This window comes from Solanum dulcamara, chromosome 3 (assembly GCF_947179165.1).
Source record: "Solanum dulcamara chromosome 3, daSolDulc1.2, whole genome shotgun sequence".
Taxonomy (NCBI): Eukaryota; Viridiplantae; Streptophyta; class Magnoliopsida; order Solanales; family Solanaceae; genus Solanum; species Solanum dulcamara.
The window spans coordinates 3,217,426-3,230,010 of record NC_077239.1 but is presented as its reverse complement, the minus strand read 5'-3'; the positions used below and the strand labels follow the sequence as shown (position 1 = coordinate 3,230,010).

The 12,585-nt window shown below is 28.0% G+C and overlaps 1 protein-coding gene across 2 annotated transcripts; it reads right to left on the bottom strand.

The window, feature by feature from the left end:
- Nucleotides 1–6,672: 6,672 nt before the first annotated feature.
- On the bottom strand, nt 6,673–12,290 carry LOC129881449 (uncharacterized). Of its 2 annotated transcripts, none has more exons than XM_055955654.1 (10): nt 11,945–12,290; nt 11,142–11,331; nt 10,774–10,907; nt 9,980–10,092; nt 9,367–9,490; nt 8,329–8,484; nt 7,900–8,055; nt 7,370–7,449; nt 7,219–7,268; nt 6,673–6,872 (listed from the first exon to the last, which is right to left on the bottom strand). In XM_055955654.1, the coding sequence occupies exons 1-10, from the start codon at nt 12,287–12,289 to the stop codon at nt 6,739–6,741; spliced, it is 1,482 nt and encodes a 493-aa protein (XP_055811629.1). In that variant the 5' UTR covers nt 12,290; the 3' UTR covers nt 6,673–6,738. The 2 variants fall into 2 exon arrangements, with proteins under 2 accessions (XP_055811629.1, XP_055811631.1); XM_055955656.1 differs by having other exon boundaries at nt 7,924–8,055.
- Nucleotides 12,291–12,585: the final 295 nt, after the last annotated feature.

Below are 12,585 nucleotides of genomic sequence, written 5' to 3'. Positions count from 1 at the left end.
AACAACATCTTTTAATTTTTCATATGAAATAATTATTCATTTATTTTTATATTAATTCAATCAAAATATCTATTGAAATTAAAAATATGCTGAACACTTTTTAGTGAAAACATTGAATGAAAAAAAATAGATTTTTTAGCAGTGTGTAATAATAATAATAATAATAATAATAATAATAATAATAATAATGTTTTGGAGAATTTTAAATGAAGACACATAAACTTATTGAAAGAAGTTTGCATTTATTATATATACATAAAAATTATTTTTAGTATATTTAAATAATATAATTTTTTATCAAAAAAAAAATAATTCAAATGAACCTATAAGCAATAGGTGGCTACGCCTCCTGCAGCCAGGTAGACGTGAAATAATAATGACCAAGTCTTTCTTTAGTAGTGAGTTGGCGTTGTATTAATTCATTTAAAACAATAAGAATCACTAAAGTAAATTAAAATAAAATATTGGATTGTATCAGTGCAATGTAACATATATCTCCCTAAAGATTATCTCAGACCAAGAACAATGAATCATAATCCAAACTAATTGATACGCATCTTCCAATTTAATTAATGACTAATTATAAGGATTAAAATAAAGGAGTATTGTCGGGGAATTATATATTTAATTGAACTCATAATTTATAATTATTTGATGTTGATAATTTGGCATCTAATTAAGTAGGGCTACAATTATTTTATCTAAGTACTATGATTATATATTAATAACATGTGTTTCATCTAATTAAGAAAGGTCAAGTCAAAGTGTTGCTCTTTGGGTCATTGAAAGTCATTTAAATAAATAGATAATTAAAACGTAATTAAAAAAAGGTCACGTTGGATTTGAACCTAAGTATTACACATGCTACTTGCCTCTCAAATTAAGGTCCTAATTTTCACTTTATCTTCGAAAAAATTAAATCAAATCGAACAAATTAATATTAGTCGATAATTCTAATCACAAAGCCATACCATGTCTTTCGGGAGAAAATAGTGATGGTATTTTTTTTAATTTCCCACCTGGTGTTCGATATCCGTGAAGCATCGATTAAATTAGGATCACGCACTGCAGGGCCTATTAGGGGGTGACGCTCCCAACATGATTTTTTCCATCCCCAGAGATCGAATCCGAGACCTCTGATTAAGAGTGAAGCAGTCTCACCACTGCACCATAACTCATGTTGGTAATGGTGATGGTATTAATGTATGAGGTGGTCTTTATCTTTTTTTTTTGTTTCCCCATGCACCCGATATTCAGATACCGCATTAAAATCCAATTAATTCGAATTCGTATTTGATAGAGTTCTATTTAGAGATAGCATTTTTTACCAAAAAAATTCATATTTAGAGTTCGAATTTAAAAAAGAAAATTAACAGTTCGATGCATTGCTACTTATTCTTTTAATTAATTTGGGTATCAAAGGTGGATCTTTAAGGTGACCATACAATCTGATCAATCATGAAGCTAAGCCGTTATATTGGACTCTCAGAAATTTACGTATATATGAACGAATTCGTTCGAATCTAATAGATTTTGTTTAAATAATATATTTATATTAATAAATTTATTAAATATGTATAAATATTAAATTTAAAATTAGTTATTATCACTTAAAATTATTATTGAAAAATTTAAAAATCATAAAATTTAAATTCAAATTTTGCATGTGTGGATGAAGGATGTAACTACCAAAATACCTAGCTATGTAAAAAATATCTTGGATATAGTGGATAATAAAAAAGTTTTAGACCAAATGTAGTTGCGTTTATATTTTTGCTTGATCGATCGATTTCACTTTTTGATTGGACTTTGTTTTTATTGATTCATTCTAATTTATATTTGGTACATAAGATATGATTTTGATGGACTACAACGACTTGATAATCATCAACTATAATTCCATCTCAATCCTAAGAAATCAGGTCGGTCATTCAAGTCCACTTTCTCTTCTTTTTGGTTTGATTTTTTATTTAATGTTCGATATTCAAATTGGGGTCCGATCAAATTTGAATTTGCGCCGAGAAGTTTCATATTAAGAATAAAGTCTTCTCTAACAAAGGTGACTCCATATTCAATTTTTTGTTTTTGAGTGTTTGACTGGCCAATTTAAAGTCATTTTGTGCTTAAAATAAGCCTCAATAAATAATTAAGTTTGTTTGAACGGATTTATTTTAAGCAGCTTATAAGTCAAAAAAAAAATAAGTTGGGCTGCACCTACTTATTTTTTTTCCAACTTATAAGCAGTTTTTAACTTATAAGTTGCTTAAAATAAGTCCATCTAAACAGGGTATAAGTTTGTACCGGGAGCATTTGCCTCCTCTCGACCTTGAATATGAGTTGATCAATATACAAAACTTGATTTAAAAATTCTTGATAGAGGTTTGGTACGTTCAAATCAACTGAACCAATTATGAGCTAGATCTAATGTCTTTAAATTATACATATATCCATTGTTTATTTACTAATTATGATATAAAAAGTTCATATACTATAAAAGTTTTACTCTTATGAAATTATGTAAGTATTTTGTTCTAGAGCTCTTAATTACGACCTACAATATACATACTATACTGTCACAAATAAATATTCTTTTAATTAATTTACAGCTCAAACATATCAATATACATCTTCATCCCTTTAGCTCTAGCTAGGTTGTACACTACTCAATGATGTTTACATGAAATGCATTTTGGACCACCCCTAAATATTTACACCTAACTCCATACCCTACTATTTTATGAGATAGTAAAACAAGATTAAATACAGCGACCGCGTTAAAGTAAACACACAAATAAATTTTAAAAAAGGATTCAACATCTAATATATATATAAATTAATTCAAAATCATGTATAAATAATGAAATTTTTCACCAAAAGAAGTTCATTCGACTCTATCAATCCTAATTGGCTCTGCCCCTGCTGATATACTATCAAATCACGTTACAATGTCATATATACTATTTGAGTTTTGCAAGAGTATAAATGTGAGAGATTGATGTTATGTTCTTACACAAATTAAATGCTGATATTGTTAGGTAAATATAGGCCATGCGAAATATATATATATAAGTTATAATTTTGCTCTATTAATATATGTACATGTTTGCAGCACACAATGAACAAAAGCTTTTGTAATATACACATACTCTATTATTGTGTGCAATCATTTATTTTAGTAAACAAAAAAAAAAGAAGAAAAAAAAACGATACATGTTATATGTAAAGAAGCAGCCACGTATTACTTTTGTAATTTCTTTGTCCTTTGAGTTTGGTTATTATTTGTGGGTGTTTTTTACATTTTGATTATATTGTTGTGTCTTGTTATGACTATTATTTAAGATATAAAAAGAAGATAATATTTACCAAAAAAAAAAAGACTATTATTTAAGATATTTTTTCATGATTGTCTTTATCTTTGTTATTTCTTTCTCTGTACCACTTTCGATTGTTTTTCAGGGTCTATCGAAAGTAGAATCAATTTTTACTTCTAAGATAGTAATAAAATCTGCGTATATTCTATCCTTCTTAATTTCTATTTTATAGAATTATAGTGAATATATTGTTGTTGTCTTCTCTTTTTTCTGATTGTTTGGCCTGCTTCAGAAAATGGTCCCAATTCATTTTAGAAATCATATATTATAATTATATTATACTATTTAATTGACAAAAAGCGTGCTGCATGTTGGAGGCCCACTTATCTGTGGGCCCACATAAAACACCCAGGCCCAATTAATTTTCCATCTTCTTTTTACTTTCAGCTGTACTCTGCCACCGCCCATTTCTTTCTCCTTTTTTTTTTCCTCACACTTTTTATACCAACATGTGTTTTAATTTATATGGAAAATTGTCAAAAATATCCATAAACAAAAATTTACTTAGTTAATAGTTTGATCTAAAAATATCTTTATCGTCAATAGTTTGATTCAAAAATAATTTTTTTTAATAAAGTGACTTTCATTTCCTATTTTTAATATATAAAAAAATGTCATTCATATCAATTTAATTAAGTTACTTTCATGACCAATATTGGACTCATATATATATATATATATATATATATATAGCTAATTAATGTGATGGAGCTAGGTTGAATATAGAAAATGGTAGAAATATAATGAGATGAGAGTGGTTGGAATAAATTTATCCTCAAGGTCCCATTATAAGTGTGGTCCTAATTAATTAATTACACACTCCAACTGCAATTTCTGAAGAAATTTTATTCCCATTCTCTCAGTTTTCAATCTTTTATTGTTTTCCTATTAAAGTAGAAATCTCAAGTGAAATAGAAGATTTGCTAATTTAATCAAATAATTAATAGTATTATAATTTGAGAGAAAGTAATAGTATTTACTTGGGTATTATAGTAAAAGTGTGTTGAATCAAGAACAGATTTTAGATTTTTTTTATGGACATTTTATTCGGTTTTCACTTATGAAATATCAAACCGACACAATAAGCATAGTGATGTGAAAAACTTTATTTGGAGAGATAGAAGAAACATGTTTCACACGTATAAAAGTTATACATGAAATTTTAATGAATTTGAAAAAAATTATAGTCAGAAGTAATTTATATGGAGTTTTGAATGTGTCTATTTGTATCAAGGGTTCTGAATATATAACTGCTCAAGGTATCATTTTGCTACCTTGTGTAGAAATTGTTAATAATACACCACATATAAGTAGTTTAACTGAATCAATTCATGATTTTAGGTTTAACATTACGAAGAACTAATACACATCCGCTCAAATAACTTTTTGATGTTTTTAAATACATTTAATTCAACTTGCTCATTCGACACTCCTAATCGTAATTAAAAATATATACATATACATTTATTTGTAGTTGTACCAAACTTTTGTTATTTAATTTCCAAGTCCTGTCTTAATCCACTACTACCTGCATAGTTGGACGGCATATTTATGTCCCTTTCCCCCCTATATTGTTATTTGATGTAACACTATCTTGTGATAAATCTTTTAAATCCTAAAAATTGAATTACTTAGCAAAGGAATATTTTCGAAAGAAAAAATCCTATCATCCATATATCCGAAAGAAAATTAAATATTAATACAACAAAATATATATAGTATTATTTCTCGACGTAACATATTAATTTCTTCAAAACAATACAAACAATAAGAAGTAAACGAAGATCAGTATTCGAGTATGGACTCACTTTTGTTAGGAAACGTTTTATTTTTTAATGTGAGAATTTTTGACATAAATTCAAATTTAATCGAACTCTAATATAAATATGAAACGAAGAAAAGTATTATTAGGTACGCAGGTATGTTGTCCCAATAAATTATTTGTCAATTAGTGCTACTTACAACCTAGCTAGAAGGACATTATTAATTAATGGCATGATTCATGCGGAAACAATTAAATTACGTACTGTTACTTTTTCACTCCTAGACATAAGTCCTACCTAATAATTAATGAAAATAAGCTTAGTAATTTAGAAAATAAAAAAATAACATATATATGATGTCATTAAATTATTATTCAAGTTGTGACATAAAGGGTCAAATTAATACGTTCTTATTTTAATTTGTACTTTATTTCTTCTCATATATATATATAGGTCAAACAATTCAGAGAAATTTGTCACCGACCAAATTGAAGAAATAATAATTGAAATTAGAGAATTATGAGGCATTAAAATAACCTGTCATATTCTTTATATGCCTAACTTTGAATGGAAAATATGAGACTGATTTGTCCATTTCATTGAATTTCTATTTTGGTTTAAAACATATATATTCATCTTAGTTAAGCTTTTATATATTGTTTTCTCCTCTCTTGGAATAATTAAGGATCTAGAAATGACTTCAACTAATTAGTCAATTAGCAATCAATAAAAAAACATCAATCAATATGAATAAGACCAAGGAGTTGTCATAGATAATAACAAGGTCGTTTTTCCTTATAAAAATAAAAATTAGTTTTCATCAGTTTGTTAAAATGTAATGCTTAACTATAATCTTGCTTTTGAGAATTTTGATTTTTTTTCATTTTCCACTTGATTCGATGTCCGTATTAGAGCACCGACTAAATTCAAATAGTACAGTACAGAACGCTCTCTGAACGTGAGAATCTCGATTGAGTATCTCTTCTTTTTTTTTTCAGTTTCCACTTGATAATCGATGCTTATATTATAATATCGATTAAATTCGAATTGCGCGGTACAGGATCCACTCTAAAATCTTAATTGAGTATATATAATGTCAAGGAAATTTAACTATCTAATTACATATGAAAGGTTCTTATGTTTAAGCTTAGTGCCGAATACAACTTTCAAAAGGAAAATTCTGGGGAGTCGCCCAAAATAATAAGGCCCAATTTGGTAGTATTGGCCCATATTGGTTACAATTTGGTCTTTCTACACTACATTTTCTAACAAGAAGTTGAATGAAAATCACTTTTGCAAAGTGCATATATATTTTTCCTTTACTTTGATATTCTCTCTTTACAAGCACTTTTTGAAGACATATATTATTCAAGTAATGCAAATCGATATGTCTAGATATCTTATTCGTCTCTCCAGAAAAATGAATATCTCCAACAAAGATTTTCAGTTCAATTTGTATTTCTTCTCTTTCTATCCCGACCAACCCACTGACTCATTATATATTGCTAGCACTAGAGATGCTTCACATACCAAAGGGTAAAGCACAACAATGTATATATATTTATTGAACATTTGAGAATCATGTTATAAGTAGAATCACTTCATTAGTATATTTCATTTAAAGATTGATAATATTGAGAGAGCCAATTGGATATGATACTGATCTCTCTTTCCCTCACTTGTTGGAGCCATTCTGGATCTTCTTTGCTTGACCATCTAAGGTCCACGTGATGTGCACCTACAAGTGATTTAAAAAAAAAAAAATAATAAGACCCGTGACACTATTAGAAACAACGTTTTTCTCCTATGGGAAATTTGTGCTTATAGAATATGACTTTCTACTTATTTTTCAGCGATTCAGTTCACTTGAAAAATGCATGGTGTGAAACAGATTTTGTCCTAATTTTTTCTTTCTTACCGATCCAATCAAAATATCTACGCGAATACCCACTGAATATTTTTCAGTGAAAAATTTCGTGTAAAAATAATGATTTTTAATAGTGTTATATAAACATATATATGTGTAACTCTCTTTTCATACACATATGAATATTAAGAACGTTACGTCAGTGGATCTTACTAACCTTCTTTTGCGACGATAGCAACTATGCTTTTAGATATATCCTTAAGCACTCTGTTAAAAAAATATATAAATACAAACAACTTGTGAATATTTATGTGAAAAAAAAGAATTTTAGACAAAACAAAATATATAATATATATGAAGTGACCAACCCTGCACCACTCCATGGGTCTCTTAGCCCATTAAAGAAGATGATGTTGCTTCCAAACCTCTTTAATACCCTTTCAATATTCTGAAAAACAAAAAAAATGTGTAATCTACATAAATCTCATAGTGTTAGAGCTAATTACATTATTTTTCTACTCTTTTTCAAATTACAAAAATTCCTTCAAATTTCAAAAATTCCTTCAAATTTATGAATTTCGAATACATTACTGAACTTCCGGATATATCAGCAGACATCCGAATATATAGGGGAAGGATGTATCCTAAAGGGGATAGATATGTATCAGAGAGGGGATAGGACATCCGGATACATAGGGAAGGGATGTATCAACGAGAGGCGAGTAATATATCTGAGAAGGGATTTTGATTTTTTTTTTAAATGGTAGGAAATTTTAGAAATGATGAAAAAATAAAATGTATATTTAGATAATTTTTTCAAATAAAATTTGTTATAAGGTTGGTTGGACCTGGGTTGAAAGTTATTATTTTGGGCTGGGCCTATAAGGGACCAACTTACATAGCCACCAAATTCTGTAGTTACCCAATTTGGTCTGGGCTCAACGCCGAAAGCTAATTTGCAAATTTGGGCCCTTTCATTATAATCCCACTCGGAGCGCGGAAATATACTCTCCTTGTTGTTCCCGCCTGTAGGCATTACCATCTCCGTGCATGCCTGCAGTATTATTAATGTCAGCATTACTAATTCAATATTATTTGTATATATCCTATCAAACGATCCGAGCTGATTGAGATTCCTTAGGTCTTGAATTGAATATTTGGAATAAACAACTTTTTTTTTCAATATCCCCTTGTAATTAACTTGGCATGAATTGTAAATTTTTTGAATATTAGTAGTAATATTATTAAGAATGAAAAAGTAATCTTAGCTAACTTACCTAAGTACGTGTATTCCTAATTAATTTGAGGGATTTCATAATATATATACCTGCCAAGTCCATCTAGCAAGACCGTGAGGATCGGAATTATTGTTGAGATCGAAACAAGTGGCATTTCCAGTGTAGTTATAATATATGTTGGCAGCACCATAAACTTTCCCAAATGTATCCTTTCCAATCTTTGGATCATCAATTGCCTTGCACATCTACATAAATATTATTAATTATTAGTGTATATTATTAGATGAATATAATCTACTAATTAATTAACAAAAACTCATGAAAGAAAAATGAAATGATGACCAATATGTCTTTTGTCCCAAATATATTTTACTTATATGATGATAATTATTCTTTACTTATAGCCTATATATATATTGCTCAAAATTAAGCGTTGGTTGGCATACGGCTTTAATTAATTAATAAGAAATAGAAAAGTTGAAAACCTCAACCATATTATATTAATATATCCTCTCTGTTCATTTTTATTTTGTCCATTATTTCAAAAATAAATTTTTATTTTTATTTGTCATTTTTAATATATAAGAAAAAAGATAATTTTTTTCTACATGTTTTACCCTTAGTATTGATTATTTATTTCGCAAATCATTTTTCAAGATCTAATTTTAACATCAATTAATATGAATATTATGTAGTAAAATATTCATGTCAATCATTGTTTCTTAAAGGGTGTACGAAGTTCAACGTGGACAAGTAAAATTGAACAGATGGAGTGTATCTTTTCAAATGGTATCATTATTTTTTGCTTTTTGTAATACTCTCTAATTTGACTTGCCACGGAATTTAAGAATGAAATAAAAACTTTTAAAACTTATGATTTAAAATAAGTCGTGTCATAGCTGTTTATGTAGCTATAAATCATCTGATGAAGGATACAATGAGCATTTTAAAGTTAAATTACTATTAAATATAGAAATGTATTTAGTATTTTTTTTAATCCACACAAAAATAAAAATATGTCACATAAATCGAGACATAGAAAATATTAGTTACTTTACGGTACGTAACATAAAAATAAAACATTATTTAATCAAGTTTATCACATTTATGTAATTAAGAAATTGTACCTGCTTTACTGGATAGGCTGGCAATGGATTAAGGAAATTGGAAGGAGTTGGATAATCAGTCATGGCTGTGTAGATGAAGGCTGTTGAGAGCCAATTTTCAAGAGAACCTTGGCTAATATAATTCCTATAAATAATTAATAAACAATCTTATTAATTAATTATTAATTATTATTTCCCATATTCATGAATACTGATTAAAATATTTCCCATCACTATGCCATTTAATAATACTCCCTTTTGTTCATTCGTTTTATGAGAATCAATTTGACTAATCTTCGAAACTCAATTAAATTAGGCTAATTCAATATTTAAATTTTAAATTCAGATGTTCGAAAACTATACTAAAGTTGCAATATTTCTCATACTAACACGATGAAAAAATATATACATCTTAAAATGTTTGTCAAAGTTTATGCAGTTTGACTCTTGAAAAGCGAAATGTGACAAGTAAAAGTGAACAAAGAAAGTACTCTCTCCGTCTCATATTAGTTGATCATTATACTAAAATACGTTGTCTCATATTAATTGTCCACTTTACCAAATCAAAAAAGCATTAATTAGTATTTTATTCTCCACCTTAATTAATTAGACTACTATTAAAGATAATTCTTACTTGCATATTCTGAATGACTTTCTGAGTTTCTCCAATCCACCTTTTGTTTTAGACATATCTTCAATTTGTTTCCATGATCCTTTAATCACCTTGTAACAATTCTCACTTTCACCCTGTTTTATTTTTTCAGATAGATATATATAAGTCAAGAAAAATAATAAGTGACAAAAAAAAAAGTACACTACTAAAAATTATTATTATTATTATTATTTGATGATTTGGGGTTATTCTAAAATGCGGTAAAATACAATTCAATCATAAGAAACTTAATTCCAAAATTAAAATGTATAGTTGTCCAATTTTTATCTAATTAATACTACTATTGATACCTTTTACATTTCAACATACAATGTGTCATCACTATTTCTCCATTGAATTTTTAAATGAAAAATATTTAGTGGTTATGCACACAAATATTTTGATTGAATCAATGGGAAAAAAATTAATGTTTTTATATCAAAAAATTAGAAAGTTTCTCATTATTTAAGTGGAAATCTATTTTTTTATCATGCATTTTTCAGTGAGTTGGTTTGATAAAAAATAAGTGAGAATATCATGATTTTTACCACAAATTTTTCACTGATTTACTGTGAAGGGGTAGCTTTCCTTTGGATCACTTAGATGTAAATATAAGTTATTAGGAAACGTAACAAAGAAAAAGCAAACAAGAAAAGGAAAGGACAGATTATTTCACGGAATATATGTTATCTTTCACCATCATAAATATTAAATAATTAATTTCATTCATCAAAGCTCGAACAAATAAAAAAGGAAAAAAAGGTTTTGTTTTTTACCTTAAAATCTTGTGTAATGATATTATTAAAAGAGTACGGAGAAGTGATATTGCCAAAATTGAGTATTGGTGCAGAAGATGCCAAGGCCCCAATGGTCACATGTGGGTATTTTAGCCTAAACCATGCTGCCAACACTGCATTGCCACAAGAATATAATATTAAATATATATCCCAGACCTCGAAATTAATATAATAAGAGTTGATTTCTGAAATAATAGCTACTCAATTAATATTATATTATTTCAAAAAGTCATTTTTTCTTTTAATGAAAAAAAAATGGAATTAAGAAAAAATATAATTTTCTGATATATAACTATTAATTGAGTGATCATCTGAGATATCAGTCGAAAAAAAACATATATACATACTTCCACCATAGGAACCCCCAAAAACAACAACAGGGGAGTCAATGGCAGTCAAGTTGTTCTTCAGATCAATAATAAGAGTTGCATAATCTGCTAATGCTTGTGTTGAACTCAAATAACCTAATGTGCTCTTGTTTGAATATGCTATTGACTTGTCTTCTCCATATGGTATTGACTTTCCATAAAACCTATGCTACAATGCAAACATATATAAAAATACAAAAATAAACGAGTTATTAAAATTTGTCGTAATTTTATGACAAGTTTATAAAATACTTTGAGCAAGAGACATTGCAAAATAGTCGGGCAAGATATGGGCAGTGGCGGACTCACATGGTGTCCAGGGGTTCATTCGAAACCCCTCGACGAAAAATTATATTATTTATACATAGTTAAAATATATTTTTATGTATAAATAATAGATGTTGAACCACATTCGGCTAGTTCGTGTGTCTACTTTTTTAGATTTTGAACCCCCTTATTAAAAATCCTGATTCCGCCACTGAATATGGATACCTTTTCTTATAAGAAGAAATGAAAGTACGAAGACATCTATGGTCAATCGAATACGAAAGCTCGAAAGGCAAAATAGCCTTTTACTGCTTTCTAAAATAAAAGGAAAGTATTGATCAGAAGTAAACACCACATTCCACAATTATGTCTCTCAGAAAGAGTATTATAGATTAATGTGTTTCTTATATATATGTAGTATAATTTCTCAACAAGAATCCATAGAAAATACACAAAATATTAAATTGATGAAAACAAAACCATAGTGTTAATTATTGTAACAAGTAGAGTAGTACCTCAATGAAGACTAGGAGGGCATTAAAATGGGGAGCAATTTCAAACATGAATCCAGTGTTTTGAGTAAACCATTCAATGTTTCCTTCATTGCCAGTGTAGACAAAGATAGGATCATTATTCTTAGAACCACCCCAATATTTGTCATTCAACAAATATCTTTGTTGAAAAGTTTGTGCATTATTATAATTGAAGTGGTCAAGAATTTGCGTGTAGTAATTTGTCTCATAATTACTAAGACCTTTAGATAAGTGATCATCAAAAGAAGAAGGGAATCTTGGTGGAATTTTGGCAAAGGAGATTGGAACAAAACTCACGAGGAAGAGAAGAATTAATCTCATTTTCATTTGTTTCTACAACCAATAGAGAAAAACACTGAGTGTTGTTTATATATATATATAATATACTTCGTCTGTCCAATTTGTATTACACACTTTTCTTTTTAGTTAGTCTTAAAAAAAATCACATTTTTTCTTATTTGACAAATATTTAATAATACTATCAACACTTTACCCATGTTAGGTTCCATTTATTTGACAAAATGTCCACAGAGGTACTCTTTTTAAATATAGTATGTTTGGACATTACAAAATCTTCTCATATTTCTTAAAATCCACCTGCAGTAAAACCTCGATAAAGAATA

What these genes read in the sequence shown, in the direction of transcription:
- LOC129881449 (XM_055955654.1), bottom strand. Translation starts at nt 12,289, where the DNA reads ATGAAAATGAGATTAATTCTTCTCTTCCTCGTGAGTTTTGTTCCAATC. An exon ending in AAGTCATTCAGAATATGCAA is followed by an intron (nt 9,491 to 9,979) that starts GTAAGAATTATC and finishes AATTATTTATAG; the next exon opens with GAATTATATTAGCCAAGGTT. An exon ending in TGCTATCGTCGCAAAAGAAG is followed by an intron (nt 6,873 to 7,218) that starts GTTAGTAAGATC and finishes AATCACTTGTAG; the next exon opens with GTGCACATCACGTGGACCTT.